Raw genomic sequence first — 21,943 nt, 5'->3', positions numbered from 1 at the left:
AAAAACATTCCTCAACTGATTAAGTTTACTTTCTCACATTTAATTTCCAATACTTACATTTAATTCACAAACACCAATTGTTCAAAATATGCTTTAAAACACATAAATGTAAATATATAAAATTAGATGTTTAAAGTATGGTTGTTGAAAATATTGGTACAATCGATGCTGGCACTTAAGTCAAAACTTGTTTGTTGAAAGAGGGTCAGCGAGATTAAAACAATCTGTTACTTCTTTCTTCATTGATCATAATTAAGATTACTTGGTTGGACATCAGCTTGTGTAATAATCAATACCAGGGCTCATTTTGATGTAAGAAAATCAGTATCTGCTGATACAGTAAGGCCTGAATTCACAATAAACTTTAATTTGAAGTATGACATTAATATTCAGTTGAAAGCATTAAAGAAACTATAAAAAATTGGAAGTTGGACATAAAAAAATGAGATAATCTCAAATATTGACTCGATAGTACTTTTAACTTCAACTACAATTTGTTATTATTTCAATTTAAAAAAATATATATTATGAGGATGTAATGAGTTTTCAGAAAATGTTGCGACGACAAACAAAATCAATATTTGTTCTAAAAGTACATAAAAAATTGGTAGTTTTACCAACAGACCTGGATTTCATCCCACTGTACCAATTTTTGTAGAATATCCAGTGATTACAGTTTAAATTGAAACATCACATTTCTAATAATACAAGCCATCAAATTTTTGCAAACAAAATCATTCTAATTGAATAAGTATACCTGAAACTTTAAAAACTGATAAAATATGTATATACTAACTTGTACTGGAAATGTTTATAATTATTAATAAAGTTTCAGATTTACAACTATCAGTTTTAGTTCTTCAATTGCCACTGGTGCTCGCACCGTCATTAGATTTACCACTGTTCTGAAGCATTTCTAACATATGTTGCCAGTAATTTGCTCTTATAGTGTCATATTTGTTAATTAAATCTTCACACAATTGTTTGGCTAATTCTAATGTATACTTTGAATCACCAGCACCTTCAGTTATACATTCAAAGCACATATCCACAATTATAGCCAATAGAAACGGAGATCTATTTCCTGATTCATATAGAGTGTTACAAAATTCAGTAACTTTTTTATTTGTACTTAGTCCTCCTTTGTTATGCAGTAACAGCCTGTAAGTTAAAAACAGTGTTATAGAGAACAATATCAGATAATTGGACAATTAAAAAATAACAAAACCATAGAAGAATCGAATTAATAAAAGGAAAGAAATTAATTGAACTCATTATTCTGCCATTGTAGACCACTAGGTGGTAGAATGGTTTCGATACCTAGGAGATATATTAAAGTCAGTACACTTTGCCACAACACCACTACAAAAACACTTGTTGATAAGGTGAGATATGAAGTATCAAATATCTATTTAGTGAATGTCAATATTACTAAAATATACTCAATTCTTCAATAGTTCAAGAAAATTAATGTTTTCTTCGAGAATCTAAGCTTATATTTTAAAAATAAATTACCCCCTTAAATAATTCCATGCACTTTCATTTTCCGTAACATTTTTAATGTGAAACAAAGTGTAGTCTATTTCTTTATCTAGAATTTCTTCAGTAAATCCTGTGGTATTGTTTATAACAAAATATCTTTGATTCCAGGCTGAATTGTTTCTAACATCTGTAGATATAAGTTCATCGACATAGTCTAATTCCCCATCAAAAAGTCTAAAAAAATATATTTTCCATTAAAAACTGTCAATATTCTGACAATAATTCGAATATGGATTATTTACTTAAATGTTTTTATAACCCATTGTCTGTGTTGCCAAGCGTGGTAGTTCTTGGCATCTTTTAGTAATACAGTTTCTGTAAATGCTTTCTCCTTTGATGGATCTTGTAGAAGTTCTACAAGAATTTTCCTATGATGCCAAACTTGATAGTTCTTCGACTGCCTTAAAATAACTTTTTCAATGTAATTTAATTCTTCATACAAATCTTTTTTCAATCCTTTGAGAATATCACGTCTAAAACCAATAAAATATCTTGTGATTATAACTTTTTATAAATAAATAAATAAATTCGGCCATCTACCTATATTGCCATACAGTATAATTTGCAGGATTTAAACTTGCAGCAGTTTGTGTTAATTCCAGCGCACGTTCAGATATTTCTTTTTTCTGTACAATTGCTCGGAAATAATCATAGCAATCCATAACTAAAAGTATTGAGTTCATATTCAATTTAACAAGAAAAATTATTTCTTTAAACTTTGTAGGTTAACTTACAAGCTTCAGTATAATCAATTGCTACTACAGGTTCTTCAGCATCATCTTGTTTTAGAGGAGTTATATCTTTCCATTCCGGCCTATCTCGATATAAAATGTGATTTGTTTCATTTTCATCACTACTTACGTCGCTCATTTTTAACTAATAACAAATAGCTAATTTTGATTAGACTAGATTCGAATTATTAGTAATAATTGGCAAATGACGCATGTCATACTTGACAGTTCTCTATTCAGTTAATTAAACAGTCATGAGAACTGTTCAGATGCTATAATCTTGAATCAGGTAGATCACCTATCAGCCGATTGCGGAGCCTAACACAAACTATCATAGATTACTATCAGAGTTTCTATATATCACATTCCGTTTTCGTTGTAAATATTAAATTTAAAACTCCGCCTATAAAAACTTTTATTTTTTTTATTTTAATAGGTTTTTATGAAAATGAACCCAATCATGATCTGAATGTTCGAAAAGTAACCCGTAGATTTAGTTTTAAATTTAAAATTTCCACCGAAAACGTAACAAGACATTCGGACTAGGATGATTGAGGATCTACCTTACCTAATTCCGGATCATAGTTTATACTAGGATGCAAAGGATCCTAATGATTATCGACGCGATTCCTTTGATCAGCTTCTGAACGACATTGAATGTGATCCAGATTACTTTCCGAATAATCAGTTCATGATTGGCTTTAACCAGATCGTAATTTCGGAAAACTCAGTTTAATTTTAATTCTAACTCTTGATTCCATTCATGTTCTCATCTAAATGAAAGTTCATGATGATCGATTTATAAAAAACTCAGGAAAACTACACATTTTGTTTTCAAATCGCGACATATACTAAACTAGTACACACTGATAAAACAAGTTTAAATTGCTACACTGATAAAAATACTTGGTTTCTTATCTCATTTATAAGTTATACATATTGTTTAGGTATGTAAGACTGCTCAATTCACTATTGATATACCTTTAGAATAAAGGTTACAAATAAAATTAATAGATTTAAGGGTTGGGACCGTTTGCTACATTCCAAATCAAACAAAATATATTTGAACATTCTTTATTTACAATATTATGATAAATATGAACATGTTTACATAAAGATGACAATGCTTAGTAACAAAGAAATACACAGAGCAGATGTACTGGAAGCTGAGTTTGGTAATCCAAAATACTTCATTAGGTCTTTTTCAACAGTGGACTTGAATTTTAATTTTTTTTCTATCGTCTGTAAGCCCGACTTGATAGACGAACTTAGTGATGAGCTGTTTGGTTGCTGATTATAGAATTTTTGTACCTGAAAATGTTCACATACTTCTCATATTCATTCAAAAATTATAACCACTAGAAGACTGAAGGACCAGCTGAATAATTTTCTTCCCAAACTGCAGTTCACCATATAAAAATTATTTTATTTCTGAATTGTTATATTCATAACTGTATAAAAAATTAATTTACTTGTTGTCTTCTCTAAACGCGACAAGTTTAAGCAATTATTTAATAGTAATTTACATTATTAACTATACCAACCTTTGCTAGTTGATTTTGATTTGTACACATTGATACTATTCCACGGAAAAGTGACATTCCTTTTGTATAACTGAAAATAAATGGCAATAAATATTCATTAGAAATTTTTTATGATAACAACTTACTAATTCAATATCTGCTCATAGTTTTTAGTAAAATAATCGAAAGCTATATCTACACCATTCGGATTATTTTTACAAACTGTAGACCAGACCGTAGTGATATCTTGAAGTCTAATTACTGAAGATGAATTAATGGATTGAGTTAAGAATCTGAAATAATACAAAATTTGATACAGAATAACAAAATAAAATCTAGATTAATCCACAAACCATCTATTTATAGACGTTTCACGCAGATGGCTCAAGGTTGCATCATTTTTTATAATTCAAGTTCAGAGCCCTAGATGGATCTGCTAACATAACTATATATCAAGTTAGCGAATTGGATAATTTAATGTTGGTAGACAGTGTGCAGTTTCTCTTAATAACTCATTATTATTGTTTTGTGCTTTTGATTAGGTATGTTAGTAGTGGTTAATTATTAAAAATAATTTTAGATAAATGTTGTGTATAACTTTAAAAATCTATTAATGTGATGCATTTGTTCCCAAATCCTTATAAGGACTTAAAATGTTTCAATAGTTGGCTGCCGGCTGTAAACAATAGTAAATTAACTGCAAGGGACGTATTATCAAGTGATGGAATTTATTAAAATTGGGTCTAATTACTTTGTATATAACATTTTACTTAGCTTTTTTTGTAAGTAATATTTTGGTTAAAAATATTTATATATTTTCTTCAAGTTTTATTTTTACCTTTCGAATAAATACACATGTTAAGTTTAGATTATTATTATAATTTAAGGATTATCATATTACTTTCAAAAGCCTTTTTGTCTACATTTTACTTGAGTAACGAAAAAAGTGCTGTTGAAATAACTAAATAATATTTTTCTTGTAACAAAATTACAATTAATAAATTTCCAAATTCATTTTTTTTCATAATAGTTCTAAAAATTCCATCTTTTGTGATATTTATCTTGAAAATATCATTAGCAGCAGTATGAACTAATTCAGATAATTCAAATTACGCGTCACGAATGAAATTAAATTTACCAGTATTTTATGAAGAAAGTCAATTCGGTTAGAGCAAATAACATTGTCGTGATCCATCTAAATATAGCTGATCTGTGGATTTATCGATAATCGATTAGTCAGACATGGGAAGCTTGATGCTAGAACAACTGTACCCACCTAGTTGCTTACAGACCAATTTTTGAGCTTTACTTTTTAAAATAGGAAAGTACTTACAAGGTGTTTGTTTGCTACATAGACAGTTTGTGGTAAATTGAAATGCTGTTTGTACATATTCTTGCACCCGAGCGCTACGTGAGGTAGAAGCGCCTATGCATCCAACGGATAATGTTCAATTTATGAGTTTATATTTCAATCAAAGTGTTTTCAAGTTTTAAAGTAAGTATTCTCTATTATTTCTATATGATTTGATACTTAATAATAAAAGTTTCATACTTTCCCATTACCAAATTTAGTAGTATCTGCGAATTTGGCATCTCTATAACATCAGTTGTACAATTTGTACGTCAAAATAAAAAAATTTTGATTGAATATTAAAATTTTGTTGATATTGTTACGAACTCGTCCCCGACATGGACCGTGAAGCCGGTCCTGTCCGGTTATAATGGAAGTCTAAAGATTGGCGAATGCGGCGGCTTGAGTATGTTTTTTATAAACAGCGGCGAGTTGTTTGTATTATATTTACTCACGTTTCAAGGTACTTATTGTTACTGGTGCATCCTAAACTGTTTAATATGTCCCTAATTTCATGGGGTTGATCGATTTCGTGTAGTCTGTTCCATAAGAAATTCCAATCTTCTTGTATGTTTGAACTGTATCTAATAGCATTGCAATATACGAGATATCTTTGATTCGGGTGAATCCTGTAAAATATATTTTCGATGGAAACTTTAATTTTATCAGTTAAATAATAAATCTCTTACTTAATTTCATTACGTTTAAATTGTTGAAACAGTTTCGTAGTTTCTAATATACATTTTTCTTGTCCACTTGAACAAACTGTTGTCCACAACATGTTGAATTTGAGAACACTGATTTGGTTTATTGTCGTCCAATTCGTAAAAGATACCGAATTAATTATATTTTCGGTCAATTCAAGCACCATATTATTCATCTTTTTCCCCAATATGGAATCATTTCCAAAAATATTTTTTACTCCATCCAAACCTTTTATTGCCGCATACAATGGATAGTAAGATGTTTCGTTTTTCACGTACTGTAATATTTTGAATACTTCGGAATATTCCATTTTGGTTGAACTGGCCAAATTGAGGATATCATCTACTATTTGTGCTCTATCTAAATCTGAGAATTGATTGATATCAGATTTTAGTGCCGTCGTTAATCGCTCTAGCATGATTCTGTCGTAATGAACTCTGTAGTAACCTAAAAGAAATATTCAGTAGTTAAAAATTTGTGCCCGATGTACTTGAATCAACCTTCCCAGATGTACCGTTGGCACCACTGAGTTTTTGGCGGTATATCATTCCAAACAGCTGTTTTCTCTACCAAATAAACAACAAGTGATTTAAAGTAGTGGTGAACTTTAGTTTATTTAGGTATGTAATGAAGATTTACTACAAGTTGATGTTTTTGTTTAATTCGTTTAATTAAAATTAAAAAACCTTGTGGGTAAAGTCACTTCGCAGATCAACGGGGTTTCCTTGTCCACCTAGTTTTCTTGTTTAATCTTCATTAAGTTACTATTTTTGAATATAGGAAAAAACACTATGCTTTTGTATTTTTGTTCTCGAAACAGATACTCCACAAGAAAGAAGTGTTTTCCATTTTTTCCCAAATATTTGTCAAGTGTCTTCTAATTTTTTTGGTGTGTGTATTAAAGTTTTTATTTAACCATCCTTTATTTTCATTAGGTATTTTTAAAGCGTGATCTAAATGAGTTTATCGAAGTTTGGTGTAATTCAAGTTTATGAAGATTTTTCTATATAAAAATAAACTAAATGGAGTAAGTTTCAACCTATAAAGATAGGAAAATGGTGCGAGGGCAAATTACAGATGTATAAAAAATATTAATTCAGTAGTTTGGGATCATAGTCGCACAAATGATTTTTTTTCTGGAAAATCCATCTACAAATATCCGAAATTTCATTGTAAACCTCAAAAATTGATTGACGGTATTATGTAACTAGAATCGGATGATAATGTAAAGTCAAATAAATATTTACGCCTTCCAGTATTTTGTACAATTATGTAAAATAAGAATATAAAACATTTTACTTAACCAGTGATTGCATCAATTTATAAATGGATTACTAACCTTGTGAATTATGATTTATAACAATCCAACCGTTATCAGATAAAACATTACTCAACTGCAAGGATCTGTTTGGTTTCAACCAAGCTGTTTCAAACGTTTGACTTCCAGACAATTTATAAGTGATGGGTACATACCATTGCTTATCATCAAAGTTTTCATACGAAAATCTTTTCTGGAATAAATTTGATAATATAAATATCTACTTCTTCTACTGAATTATTATTTTTTGTATCCTCAGTATCCCATTCAGGAAACCTCAGAGTTGACAAAGGGGCCAAGCTTGGATATTCCAGCCTTGGTCATTCGTTGACAACCCAGGCTTGGACCAAGGTTGGGTCAATCCTGGTTAACCCACCCTTGGCCATTCATTGGGGACCCAAGCTTCGGTTGTGGTTAGTATATATGTTAATTTAAACATTATTATATTAAGGATTGTTAATTTTGTTGTAAATAGTCACAAAATTTAGTTAGAATTTTGCACAATCCATTTCTCCATGTTTATAAAAAAGTTTCTAAACAATCAGTCATACCATTTGTATGTCAACTGTACACTGTTCAGGTTTTAGAACTGTACCAAGTTTTTGTCCAATATTTTCTAACTGTTTACAATACGAATAATTTATTTAGCATAATCAGTTTTAAAAAATTTTGAATTTGGTGAATTTATTTCATCTAATGGGTCTTAAATGCTGGATTGTACTGTCTGAAGGACGTCCTGATAAAGATTGACGAAAATCCAATCTTTTTTTATAAAAATAATGAATAAATTGAAAGGAATGTATGCATTCAAGAATTCCTGTTCAGCAATCAATAGTTTCTGTTAAAAAAATAGAAACAAAACAAGGAGTTGCATTTGACAAATCGTTTAAAAGAAATAAAACTTGAGTTTAGGTTTCATACCTGTTTGTTCATACAATTAAGCCGGTACTACACGATGCGTCCAATGCTTCCAACGTTGGCCATTGAAAATCGATTTTTTGACTCGATTCAAAAGAGTACCTAACATTGAACTGAATGAACGAACCAAAACTTGTGGTACAACTACACACACTTCTTCTCCTTGTACGTTTTGTATGAAAAAACAATGTTGCTAGTAACATCCAGTTTATTTTGAAGGAATCTAGTTTAGGTGTAGTTCCAGTATTCCAAATGTTCAGCCAACGTTGGAAGGCGAATGTTGACGCATCTTGTAGTTGCAGCACCGCATCCAGTCTTCCTTCCAATGTCCAGCCGTACGCTGGAACGCGAATGCTGGTGCAAACGTTGGAAGCATCGTGTAGTACGGGCTTTAGATTAAAAACTTATCAGAAATATAAATATTGATACAGGGTAACAATTTGCATTTTTTCTATGAGAACAAACCTACTTACAAACAATGTTTTATATATCAAAAAATTATAAAAAATAGAACGTTACCTGAGTAAGAATGACATTACTACCGTTTGTTTGGACTATGACAATCGGATATCCGCTTTCTTCGATCCAATTTTTTATAAATTCAGTAAATGGAATTGATTCTCGTAGAGTTCCATTCGGTATAACTTGAGTAAAAGCTTCCCACAAATCGTCAGGAGTTGTGGATTCAAAAACACTGAAATTAAAATTATTTCGCTAATAAAAAATCAATGATATTGTTAATGATTTTATTGAAAACAATGTTTTATCTATCGCATTCTTCTCAATATCGGAAATGGTGTCAAAACTTTCTCTATTTAGTACATTTTTTTATGATTCGGGAGAGTCAGAAATCGAATAGTGCTAGATCTGCTTGGTAGAGGGGATGAGAGCTGATATGTCAAGTTTTAAGGACTCTATTTTCTGACAACATTTTGTAAAATTTCCAGAATGTACAGGTTGAGACTGTTTGAAGTTTAAAGACATTGTAATTGTTCCTTATCGTTAACCATCTCTTGTAAACAGTTGTTATCAACATAAACTTGATGCGTATTTTTTTTATCACACATTATAGTCAACGAAAAATTACACTACAGCCACCGAACTATAGAATATCAATGGAAAAATTGACACTTCAGGTTTTTTTGTTACATAAAGACATAGATTTTTTAAAAAAGTACAAAAATTACTAACACTTAGAGAAAATATTCTGGTAGGTCCCTATTAACATTCGTCTAAATTGAGTTATCCAAAGAAAAACACGTAAATTAGGTCAGAAAATTATATAAAACTTTCCCAAGACAACTGGAAGTGACTGAAACAAAATAATAATTTTTTTCTCGATGGGAGTACATCAAAACAAATAAAAATCATCACAAAGTTCGTGTGACAAAAATAGTGTTTACCAGTGTTATTTATGAGCTCTACAGTTGGCCAATAACCGTATCTGACATACAGTTATAACCAAATAAAATCGTTGTACGAAGTCTGGCTATTAAATAACGAGACTGTTTACGAAAAAGGGTTTCATTATAAAAATTATTCTACATTCGAATGCTCCCCTTCAATATACTCCCCTCCCCTCGCCACACACCTTTCCATACGTTTTTTTCTTGGATCGAAGCAGTGCTGGAAGTCTTCTATGTTGAGTGCCTTTAGGAGCTCTGCCTTTTTTGGCTTTACCGCTTCCATCATCTTAAATTGGGTCTCTTTCAAATCAGATTTTATCTTGAGAAACAAAAAATGTCGCACGGTGCCAAATGTGGTGAGTACGGTGGGTGTTTGAACACTGGAGTGCGCATACTGGGCAAATATTGCTTCCCAGATAGCGCGTTATGGGCAGGTGCATTGTCCTAATGCAAAATCTGGCAGTTCGAACGAACTCGTTCTCGCAGTGTTGCCAAAACTGACAAATGGTAAGTCTGGTTGACAGTTTGACTGTCAACTGTCTCACTAAAGCGCTTACACCACTCAAAAACACGCGCACGAGATAGAGAATTGTCCTCATAGGCGTTTTGCAACAATTTATAGCACTCAGTCGGAGTTTTTTTTCAATTTAACGAGAAATTTGAGATTAATACGTTGCTCCTGTTCGTTTCAAACCGCTACTGCACAAATACTATAATAGTGACGGAAACGTGTTTTGGGACGTGCATGGACGACGACATATCTAGACACCCAATGCTCAAACCTACCCGTCTAGGGCGCCCTCTAGGCGCGCAGTCTCGTTATTTAATAGCCAGACCTAGCAGAACGATATTACAATGTATTTATAAAAATACTTACTTATTTTTTATATACTGACGAAGAGCCGACTGAAAAATGTTTGTGCCAACAAGATTCTCAATCATCCGTATTATACATGCGCCTATAACAACAAATACTTCAGCAAAAGACTCAAAGGTTTGTTGAAGTTGTAGTTAATAAAAAAAGTTTGAAGAAATTCAAATCAAAGAGAGATTATAAATAAAAGCAGTCTAGGCAAAAACCTAGGGTTATAAAGGACAATTTACTACTAAAGATGTTAAAACACAACGCTTACCTTTATTATAAGATATTATATCGAATTTGTTGCTTATTTGTTCAGGTGTCCATGCTTCATGGATCAAAGAATTATTATTAGACGTCCCATCTTCTAGTAATGCGCTGTATTGTTGGTCAATAATAAATTGTTTATCCATTTCGTAAGTTCCCATACCATCGATCTATAAAACATTCTTATTAAAGGATATTCTGTATTATTCAAATCATTAACATGCCAGTGGATACTCGTGGTAACATTTATTTCAACACATTTAATTAACTTTGTAGTGGATGAACGAAAATTCGTTTTAATTTTCCCGCTCGATTTAGACGAGTGCGCATCCAAATGCCAACGGACGCCATGGAGCCTCCATTTTGATCTGTGTATAAGTTACAGCGTTGTCAAGTGTATTTTCTACTAGAAAGGGGATTATGCATCAAACGCTGTTGGGTTTGTTGTTACAGCTGATTTGATACAAACAGTATTGCAGATTATTTTCTGAGGCAAATTGCTCGTGTTTTCGAGATTTTAATTGCATTCGAGATTCGAGATTTTGCAGTTTTAAACCAGTACTTAGACCTATATTATATATGTACAAGGTTTTTCCGGAAAATACTGATAAAAGCTTAATAATAATTTGAGTATATTTTTATTATACCACATTACTTCATTTGACGCTCTAATTCAATGTTGAACGTTGAAATTCCACGTTAAAATATTCGACGCAATTGTCATAGTGGTTTATCAATTTTAAACTAGCTGACCCGGCAAACTCTGTTCCGCCTTAAAGTCAATAAATAAGCCGATTTTCGAATTTACTAAGTTTTTTTATTATGTCCGCTCCTGGCTCCTCTCCAACTCAACCGATTTAAATGGTCAAAAGCTCAAAAGAAAGAGGCTGTTTAGGCGAGTGTTCTTAAACCAAAACAAACTCTGTAGCTATATTAGAACCTGAGATATAGATCTTTGAATGTAGAAAAATTGCCAAAAACCTACAAAAATCCATAAGTCCACATTGAATGTCCGCGCCTAGCTCCTCTCCATCTTAACCGATTTAAGTGTTCAAAAACTCAAAAGAAAGAAGGTGTTTCAGCGAGTGTTCTTAAACAAAACGAACTCTGTAGCTATATTAGAACCTGAGATATAGATCTTGGAATATACAAAAATTGCCAAAAACCTACAAATCCATAACTCCACATTGAATGTCCGCGCCTTGCTCCTCTCCAACTCAACCGATTCAAATGGTCAAATGCTCAAAAGAAAGAGGCTGTTTCAGCGAGTGTTCTTAAACCAAAACGAACTTTGTAGCTATATTAGAACCTGAGATATAGATCTTTGAATGTAGAAAAATTGCCAAAAACCTACAAAAATCCATAATTCCACATTGAATGTCCGCCCCTAGCTTCTCTCCAACTCAACCGATTTAAGTGTTCAAAAACTCAAAAGAAAGAAGGTGTTTCAGCGAGTGTTCTTGAACCAAAACGACCTCTGTAGCTATACTAGAACCTCCTGAGATATAGATCTTTGAATGTAGAAAAATTGCCAAAAACCTACAAAAATCCATAACTCCACATTGAATGTCCGCGCCTAGCTCCTCTCCAACTCAACCGATTTAAATGGTCAAAAGCTCAAAAGAAAGAAGGTGTTTCAGCGAGTGTTCTTAAACCGAAACGAAGTCTCTATCTTGAATAGAACCTGAGATATTGAGGATAGAACGTGTGTATGTGAAAAACTCCCATAAGTAATGTACAGGGGGAAATCGCATTTGAGTATAACTTGAGAATGGTGAAAATTAGATGGAATCCGATGGTTGATGGCTGATCTGTGCGTCAATACCTTTCATAAAAAAAAAATCAAGCAAATCGGTTGGGTAGAACGCCTGAACGGACTCGGAATGGAAATAATCAATTTTTTTAATATATAAGATTATTGAGCTCAAAGTATCGTTTATTTTTTTAGATAAAATATTGTATGTTCGTTGAAATAATAGACTCACCTGATGTAATATGAAATATTGAAAATATCTAGCAAAACCCTCGTTTAAAAACACGCTATCCCACCATTTTGTTGTTACTAAATTCCCAAACCACATGTGAGAAAATTCATGAGATATTATTGATAGAATTTGTTGTTTATATATATCACCACTCAAATTTTCGTTCCACAATAGGGTTAATTCTCTGCAATATTAAAAATAGTGGGTCAGAATCAAATTATAATTAGAGAAGTTTTTCGATAAACTGTATATCTATTTCTGATAATCTAACATTGTTATCAAATGTGCCCAAATAAGGAAAATTGTGTTAATCTTCGTTTTATGGGGAATATTTTTCACGGTGTAAAACGACCATACATCAAATTTGATGAACCGTATACAATGTTTGTCAAAAAATAGGAATTTTACTTTTTATTTCGGAGAATATTGACCGAACAGAAAATTAATCAGCCAGATATCTGATATTATTTATCAACCACGAAGAATGATTATTTTTATTAACTCTAGATTAGAATTAGTAATATACTTGTGACTATGAAGGAGAAAATGTTGATGTACGAACTGAGAGGTGTACATACATCTACACCAGACCTACCCCAAGCTCATTTATTCATTGAGATCCACCCAGTACCCCTGATTCATTATTTCTTCGAGATTGCCTTTCCCTTGCTTTGTTATAGGCTTCTCTCTTGCCTATTCTGCCTATTCTTGTCCGGAAAATACGTAGTTTAACAATAACTTCATTTTATAGGCTACAGGCGCCGCCGCGAGACTGCACTTTTGCTGTAGCCAATCGCAACAACTTCGAGTCAGAGCGTGTTGGCTTTGAGCTCTCTCTTTATCATTTATTTATTGGGATTCACCCAATACTCTGATTTAGTATTACATCGGTATTGTTATAAGTTTCTTTCTGGTTCTATTCAACTTTTGTTTTATTTTATGTCGACATCTTCTCTTGGGAATTGTCTTCTTCCCATTCTTTGATCACTTCCTTGTCTTTAAGCATAAAGGCGTCCCATATCTCCCTATATTCGATGATTTTTCGATTATTGTCTTAGGGATAAGTTGTGCGAGATCTTCCGAAGTTTGCACACCAGTAGAAGTTGTATACGTCCTTGTCCTATCCATGTTTTGTCAGATAATAGTTTAAGTAACCATACTTTCTTTCTGCCCAGTTCTTCACGCTCCTGATTAAGCTGTGGATTCCTCGTCTTCTAATGTCGTTGTTTCATTTATTGTGTCATCTTCGTAGAATTTCTAGGCTAATGTTTTATATACCACATTAAATTCTTTATTCCTGGTATTATAATTATCGTCCGAAATGATTTTATATGACATATTTCTAATAATAAAGGACGTTCAAATTCACGCAATTTGTACTGATGCTAAATATAGCATTATCTTTAAAAGCGTATTGAACAACAAATCTGAACAGTACAAAATTATTATTCTTACCTGTACGTTATCATCCCCCAGTTTTCCATAGCACCCGCTTCAAATTCTGGTAAAGCAACTTGCCCCAGTTTTTTAATATTAGTTACATTATGATAGTAATTGGTCCATTTATCTAAAGTTTCTACGATTTTAATCCCGTATTCCAATGCGAGCTCTCGATCTTTAATCGTAGAGTTTCTCGAACAAACTTCGAAAAAAGTACTACCAACTATACGTGAAGTGCACGTGAATTTAGTTATTGTAAATGCTAACAAATAGGTTGACATGCGTAACGTTTCTGAAAAGGTTCTTGTGGCTATTTGATTTCTAAAATATCAAAAGTAAATTGAATATGGATACATTAGTTTACCAAAAAAAATCTAATATCTACTAAAAAATGTAATCATTGAGTTTTTAATGCTCTTTTCGATATTCGTATCCTAGAAATCCCGATAGAGCTGTCTGCTTTCCCTGCACTTTGCTTCCTGAATTTTCCGGAAAACTATCGAGGTGCCTATGGAAGAAGCGGAGCTTTCGTCCCCCTATTGCACCCCAAATTTTTCAATTATAGCAAAGGATCCTCTATAAGTTCGATACAATTTTTATTTCTGAGTAAATTCTGCATAGGGTAAACCAGGCAAACGTGCCCCACTCGCGAAACTCAGTGAAGCATTTTAAATTTGGCGCTTATTTGATCCTAGCTTGTCAGTGTTCCAAGTATGGCCGCGATGTAAACAACACTGTGCTGGTTTTTATTTAGTTTTAGTGAGAAAAAGTGATTAAAAGGTTTGTATGACTACATGAATTTGTTTTATATCTATTTTCACGTTGATTAAAAGTATTTGCTCCATATTATTTCGTGTTTATAAAGTTTTTATCGAAAACTAACCTCATTTAACTTTTATTTGCCTATAATTACGTTCCGTTTTTCGTAACAAATTTCAGAATTATTTAAGTGGGGCACATTACACTGTACATCGTCTAATGCGCCCCGATTTTTTTCGGCTAATGTGCCCCATTTGGAGATAATTCCTGAATTCTTATTTTGATTACTTTTTAATATTTTTTTAGGAAATGGGAAAGGTTAAAGCTGTTGATCCAAGAAAATGGACGGAAAAAATATGCAGAAGGCGGTGGAGGATGTAATAAATAAGAAAATGGGAGTAAATGAAGCGAGTCGTTTATATGAAATACCTTCGCGCACATTGCGAAGACACATCCTCAAGGGTTGGAGGTCTAAGCAGAGAATTGGAAGACCTTCTGAATTGGGATATGAGAACGAACTAAAACTTGTAGCTCACATTAAAAAGCTTGAATCCATCGGATTTCCCTTGGAGCCATCGAGACTGCAGTCTATAGCTTACGACTTTGCTGAAAATCTTCGATTGCCACATCGATTCAATAATGAGAAGAAGTCAGCAGGCTGGGATTGGTTTCAAGGATTTATGAAGCGTCATCCAGACCTGAGTAAACGTAAAGCAGAAGGCCTGTCATTGGCAAGAGCTAGTGGTATGAATAGACAGGATGTCGATAAATATTTTGAAATGTTGTTGAAGGTATTGACTGATAACGATTTGATTAGTAAACCAGAAAGAATCTACAACATGGACGAAAGCGGAATACAAGTTAACAATAAAACTGGACGCGTAATTGCTAGCAAGGGTGCGAAATGTGTAAATACTGTAACCAGTACCGAAAAAGGTGAAAATATATCTTTGATTGCGTGCTGCAATGCGGAAGGTACTTTCCTTCCGCCTATTTTGATACTGAAGGGTAAATACAAAAAACCGGAATTTTGTGAGGTTCTACCACCTGGCTCAAATGTATACATGAATCAGAAATCATCTTACATCAACGCTGAACTATTTTTGAAGTGGATGAAAGAGCATTTTATACCACGAAAGCAAGATGGCAAGGTTCTTCTGATTTTAGATGGGCATTCTTCGCATTCCAATTCATATGAAATGTTACAATTGGCATCTGAAAACGATGTGATTATCCTCTGTCTACCAAGTCATACTACTCAGGCTCTTTAACCATTGGATAGAAGTTTTTTTAAGCCATTCAAAAGTTACTTGTCTAAAGAAGTTTCCACTTGGTTTATCAACAACAAAGGCCGACCTTTTAATCGATACCACATTTCAAAAATGATTGGTGATGCCTGGTTCAAGTCTGCTATACCAGCAATTGGCGTTTCAGGATTTAAAGCGACAGGGATTTGCCCTTGTGATCCCAATGCTGTGCCTGAATATTTCTTCAGAATTTCTGATGCATCAATGGGAAGTATTCAGAATAATGATGATTCGCAAGCAATTAATAATCATTCATGATTTTTATTTCGATTTTTCGAATAGTGGGGCACATTTGCCTGTTTTACCCTACCAAAGGTTTTAGTAGCTGAAATTTTACTGAGAATTTCTTAACACGTGTGCAAATATATTTATCAGTACTAATATCTTCATACCCCCGTCGTTATTATATAATTTGTCTTTAGGGATTTTTTAATAAAACATTTTTATTTATTAATTGTTTAGAACGTATCTTCTTCATAGATCTGCAAAAAGTATTTGACCGGGTTCAGTTAGAAGATGTTGTACTACAGATGAGTAACTCATACCTTAATCAAAGTCATAGAGACTCACTGAGTCCACTCCTTTTCAACATAATTATGGATGAAATAATAAAGCAAGTACGCAGATTGAAAAAAAAACGAAGACGACCTCCAAAGGCTGTTATATCGCTTCAATTGCACGCCAAAATCTCTAAACACGATTGTTTCTGCCTCCAAAACAAAAAGCCTGACAATATCAAAAATATTTCTCAGATGCAAGCTGGTCGTAGACGACAAAATAATCCAGCAAGAAATGGAATTCCGGATATGGTGATATTGATTTAGAGGTAAGGCAGCAAACAATAAAAGCAGCCGGATGTCTGAACGACACTATATGGAAAAACAAATACTCAAGTATCGAGTCTAAGTCAAGTAATATGAAGTAGGAAGAAGAAGAAGTAACTTCTTCAGACATTTTCCTTCTGTCGATCACCCTCAACCTTCGATCTTGCCCTCGATTAATAGTTGCAGAAATTAATAGTTCGTATTTCGGATTCTCGTTGTTTGTTTATCAAGTCTTTGTGTCTCTTCATTTGCTAGTCTAGCGGTCCAGGATACTCCAAGGATTCTGCGGTATATCCACATTTGGAAAGCCTCTAATAAATTAAATTCTATCCTTGTTCGATTTCCATTATTCCATACTATAGAGAAGCTCCGAATACATAGTATTTGATGAATTATAATCGTAGATTATGATCGAAGCCTTTCGGGTTTCTTCGATGTGGCATTTCATGTCCAGTTTCCAGAAAGCCTCATGCCCGAATACTTAAATTTTTGCTTTTTTTACAAAATCTACACCATCTTCTTATGCGGTGTCTTCAACTCATACATTGAAAAAAGCGAGTTACTTCATTCCTATTTAGTTTTTTGTATACTGACCAATTACCAAAACGGATACATCGGTATCTAAATAATGAGTTGATCTATAACAAGTTTCATTTGAGACTTATAAATTAGGGTTGGCAATGGCAACAGGGGTGAAATATAAAAGTTAACATTTAACCTTTTTTTACTTACTCTTCATCAAAATTATCCACAAACCCTGGCGTATTCGAAAAAGCTACGAAACCCATTGGATACGAAATAGACAACGCAAAAGTAGCTTTATACTGAGGTTCGTCAAAACACGGAAATACTCTTCTGGCATTTGTCGCTTCGAATTGTGTAGCGAGTAAGTATTCTACTGTACCGTTTACCGTATATTGACCCACGTACAATCCATGTAAATTGACTGTTTCCACTGTTCCAAAGTACTCTATCTCTAAATCATAATCTATTCCAACCGTTATGTTTTCCGTTAATTTTACTGTTAATATATCGGTAGTATAATTAGTAGAAACATTATTAATAGCTACCGTGACATTTTCATTGTATTTCAAAGACATGGAGGAAATATTAACAGCAGAATGAAGATGCACAACATCTGTTGGTTTAGTCACTTGGAACCTTATAATTACTGCACCAGTAAACGTGTTACTTTCTCTAGTTAATACTTCGGTAGGTATTGAAAGCATAATTTGATATCTTGAAGGGATGGAAGTATTTGGCAATCGATAGTTTTCATAGATACTACCGTAAACGTCATTTCCAGTAAAGAAAATTATGAATAACGTGATTAAACGCCACATTTTCATATCCATCTATAAACTGTAAACGAAAATCGTACAAAAAATAAATAAAACCAAAAAAAAAAGTTTGACAATTAAATTTAATTAGTTTTACTTTGTCTATTTCTACTTGAATTTTGGTACTGAACGCTTCTGTACTTTGACGACATTTTGATTTCTTACTAAGGTATTAAACTAGTAAAATTTTCTACTTTTGTTGCGTGGATGTGTATTATAACAATCCTTCGAATAAAAATAGGTAAAGTAAAAGATTTATTATTACAGCAGCAAGTATTTAAATTGTTATTTCCAGGTTGGTTATCTTTAAGTGAAGAATACTTATTGTTTCTTCTAAATTTACTCTTACTATTATTTATCGTTTCTCCCTTGAATTGTCATTCCAACGTCATTCACCACAATGGTAATTTATTTCTAATTATCTCAATTCGGTCTTTTGAATTTCATTTGAAACGGTTAAGTGTGAATCCATCCCTGCTTGTCAGTTTCTTACCACAGCCGCTTGAGGCGCAATTTCACAAGTGAAGTTTGAACCTCAAACGTCAGTTTAAACTTCAAACGTCAGTTTAAACCTCAAACGTCAGTTTAAACTTCAAACGTCAGTTTAAACCTCAAACGTCAGTTTAAACTTCAAACGTCAGTTTAAACCTCAAACGTCAGTTTAAGCCACAGATATTGATTTTTTTCTCGTTTTGTAGGTGGCGTTTACAAATACACTTCGTTTTTAAACTTGTGTTTAATATGAAAATATGAATTCTAACCTAGCTTTCCCACATTTTCCACGTTTTTACAATATTAATTCGAGGAAAGTGCTTTGATTTTGCTGAAATGATTGATTATACTTCATATTTGATCGACACGATGATGGTAATGATGACGAAATTACCAATATTTTTTGTTTATAAACCTTTCTTAAACAATTAAAATTGAAAAGTGATATAAACCGTTTTTTTTTGTATTCTCTATTTCAACAGATAAAAAATGTTTAAAATAGAGTTTAATCCATGGTTTAAACTTCAATCTAGTTTAACCCCAAGTTGTAAAATAGCACTTTAGTGAGCGATTTGGAAATTATTCAGTCAAGGACGGATCGTGTTATAAATTCGCTCAACTGCATATTCCTCAACCTCCAAACATTCTTGCCTTGCGAGTATTTCATTCTTATACGAGTGTTGATACATCCCAAGTAACAGCCGATGCTTTTTCAATCCTTCAGCTACCAGCGATAGCCCCCGAGGTTTTCCCTAATAATTACCTTGCCATTTTGAAAATTCTCCATCGCTATTAGGTGAAACCCTCTTCTATATCCCACCTCGCCGATGTTGCTGATTTTCTGCGGTTTTCCTGTAACCTGGTGAACCCGATTATCAACCAAATGGCCGACTTCAGTCCACGCTACAATACCCTCAGAAATCCACCACAATTCCTGCCCCGCAGACGTAATTTTTTTTTATATTAGGGCTAAATCTTTAGTATTTCTCACTCTACAAGAATAATGCTTCATCCCACTCAAAAACAATCCAACGAACGTCTCTTATGTTTGCTAAAATAACTGCCTTTTCCACCAGATTTAACATTGGTTGAAATTTGTAATAAAAGTGAAACAGATAAAAGTCATTGCGAAAAAAACCTTCCAGATATTTTTCCAATCAAATTTAGTTAATTAGAATAATCCGTATGTTTGTGATTTAGTTCATGACCAACCTTTTTTGGTTAGTACAAATATTAGAATGTGAAAAGTGTCTCCAGCTGAAAAGGTTTCTGTGTGAAATATTTGAAATTTGCGCCAAATAAAAATAAATTTTGATAAAGACCGAAAAAGTCGAAACGTCAATTTGTACCTGTTCTTTTAAACTGATTTTCTGTCGAAAGAGACCTTAAATTGAGACGATTCTTAACAAAAAACATAAGAAAAGGACTAGTAAGTGAAAAGTTGTGGAAAATTAAGACTTACCTAACAACCAGGACTCTACTAAACGACCTAATAATCAAACAGAATGAAGGTAATGACAGTACTGCTTATCTTATCTAGAAATAAGAGACAGTTGTAAATATCGCATTAAACATTATACAAACTAATTTAATGCAAATTTCGTGAGGTATTCATAAATAAAAAAAATAAGTAAAATATTTTGAATATACAGTAGAACTCCAATTATCCGAACTCCGACTATCCGAATCGCCGATTATCCGAATCACTTTCAGAAAAAAATTTGTCCAAAAAAAGTCTAAGTGACGCTAAGACGTGCGTGGAATAAACTGAAAGGCCTACCGTCTGAGAAGAACAAAAAAAAGAATCTGAAGAAAATGAGAAACAAGAAAATGGAGAGGATGAAGATGATGCAGATGCGTTGCCACTAGAGGAAATAAGAAAAATGATTGTAAAAATTCCTGGTTGTACAGAAGTAAGTGACACCTCTGACCCCGGTTTTCAAATTCTCAATGATGATGAAATTGTTGAAAGTGTGAGAGAAGATGTTGAAGTGGAAGTGGAAGAAGAACTTTCTGCTGATGTTGAAGTAGACGCTGGACCATCAGCTAGTGAAGCATTTGCCGGCCTCGAGACTGCTTTGAAGTGGATGGAGCGTCAGCCCGAGTGTGACCACTTGCAACTGCTCACCGTCAAGCGAATGCGTGACCTGGCTGCCCTAAAACGGATGAAGAACGCAAAACACCTTACATTGACGGAGATGTTTGAAAAACAATGATTTTTATTTCTAAACTTGTACATAAGTACATTTTATTTATATTTAAAACATGTGAAAATATCATGTTTCTTTCATTTAATTCAATAAAAAAATAGTGCAATATCAAAACTCCGATTATCCGAATATTTGATTATCCGAATGGGTCCCGGTCCCCATTAATTCGGATAATTGGAGTTCTACTGTAGTAAAAATATCATTTTAGTTCAGTAAACAGAATGTCCATCTTCGGAAAAGAAAGTTAAACAAAATTTGGAGGTTATAAAAGCAGATAATAATGAAGTTTTTTTACCGTAATTTTTAATGCCCAAACTGTCTAGTTAATAGAAATAAAAACATATTATTGTCAATAGCTGTGCGTCATTTTTTTACATAAAATGCCTAATTAAATGTGCGAGCTGGTCTTGATTAAACAACACATTCTTCTTATCCGTTTTTGCCTGATGTCTTCGCTCAAACTTTGGAATAAGTTCGCATAATACTCGCCGTTGATAGTTTTTGCTTTCCCAAGATATTCAACGAAAATTATGCCACGCGAATCTCAAAAAACCGACGCCATGACCTTGCTTGCAGATGGAACGGTCTTTGCCTGCTACCAAACAAATACTAGACAACGTGGCATCTTCAAACTTGAAATTTATTATGTATAAATTATGTACCTTCGAATACGGTGGTATTTTTCAACCACAGCCATCTCTAGGTCAGATCAGGTACTTCGATAAATTTCACTTCATATAATTTTATTTAATCCACTTAATAAACTGAATTATAATGTTTTTTTCGAAACCAAAACATACACATCCTTAACAATACATTTTAATTTGGTTATTTGTTTACTTGATAATGTAAATAATTTGATAAAACTTACTAAACAGATTTTTATTATAGCAATGCTGTTTATTATACAAATAAAGACATTAGACAAGTAAATTCATACCAATATGTACACAATTAATACAATGT

The 21,943-nt window shown here is 32.9% G+C and overlaps 2 protein-coding genes across 2 annotated transcripts; both read right to left on the bottom strand.

Moving 5' to 3' along the window:
* Positions 1-7: 7 nt before the first annotated feature.
* On the bottom strand, positions 8-2,541 carry LOC130445799 (protein farnesyltransferase/geranylgeranyltransferase type-1 subunit alpha). The gene is made up of 5 exons (XM_056781681.1): positions 2,277-2,541; positions 2,083-2,206; positions 1,785-2,015; positions 1,516-1,716; positions 8-1,161 (listed from the first exon to the last, which is right to left on the bottom strand). The coding sequence occupies exons 1-5, from the start codon at positions 2,410-2,412 to the stop codon at positions 861-863; spliced, it is 993 nt and encodes a 330-aa protein (XP_056637659.1). The 5' UTR covers positions 2,413-2,541; the 3' UTR covers positions 8-860.
* A 792-nt stretch (positions 2,542-3,333) lies between these two features.
* On the bottom strand, positions 3,334-20,347 carry LOC130445794 (aminopeptidase N-like). The gene is made up of 13 exons (XM_056781670.1): positions 20,230-20,347; positions 17,668-18,297; positions 14,061-14,366; positions 12,606-12,789; positions 10,628-10,790; positions 10,372-10,453; positions 8,608-8,782; positions 7,192-7,363; positions 5,837-6,299; positions 5,603-5,776; positions 3,943-4,089; positions 3,818-3,887; positions 3,334-3,584 (listed from the first exon to the last, which is right to left on the bottom strand). The coding sequence occupies exons 2-13, from the start codon at positions 18,288-18,290 to the stop codon at positions 3,381-3,383; spliced, it is 2,763 nt and encodes a 920-aa protein (XP_056637648.1). The 5' UTR covers positions 18,291-18,297; positions 20,230-20,347; the 3' UTR covers positions 3,334-3,380.
* Between the last annotated feature and the right edge of the window lie 1,596 nt (positions 20,348-21,943).

Source organism: Diorhabda sublineata, chromosome 6 (genome assembly GCF_026230105.1).
Source record: "Diorhabda sublineata isolate icDioSubl1.1 chromosome 6, icDioSubl1.1, whole genome shotgun sequence".
NCBI lineage: Eukaryota > Metazoa > Arthropoda > Insecta > Coleoptera > Chrysomelidae > Diorhabda > Diorhabda sublineata.
This window is presented reverse-complemented; position numbering and strand designations above follow the sequence as displayed.

What these genes read in the sequence shown, in the direction of transcription:
- LOC130445799 (XM_056781681.1), bottom strand. Translation starts at nt 2,412, where the DNA reads ATGAGCGACGTAAGTAGTGATGAAAATGAAACAAATCACATTTTATAT. An exon ending in TATACTGTATGGCAATATAG is followed by an intron (nt 2,016 to 2,082) that starts GTAGATGGCCGA and finishes TATTGGTTTTAG; the next exon opens with ACGTGATATTCTCAAAGGAT. An exon ending in TGGGTTATAAAAACATTTAA is followed by an intron (nt 1,717 to 1,784) that starts GTAAATAATCCA and finishes ATATTTTTTTAG; the next exon opens with ACTTTTTGATGGGGAATTAG.
- LOC130445794 (XM_056781670.1), bottom strand. Translation starts at nt 18,290, where the DNA reads ATGGATATGAAAATGTGGCGTTTAATCACGTTATTCATAATTTTCTTT. An exon ending in AATATTTCATATTACATCAG is followed by an intron (nt 10,791 to 12,605) that starts GTGAGTCTATTA and finishes AATGTTTTATAG; the next exon opens with ATCGATGGTATGGGAACTTA. An exon ending in CGTCAGTATATAAAAAATAA is followed by an intron (nt 8,783 to 10,371) that starts GTAAGTATTTTT and finishes TTTTAATTTCAG; the next exon opens with TGTTTTTGAATCCACAACTC.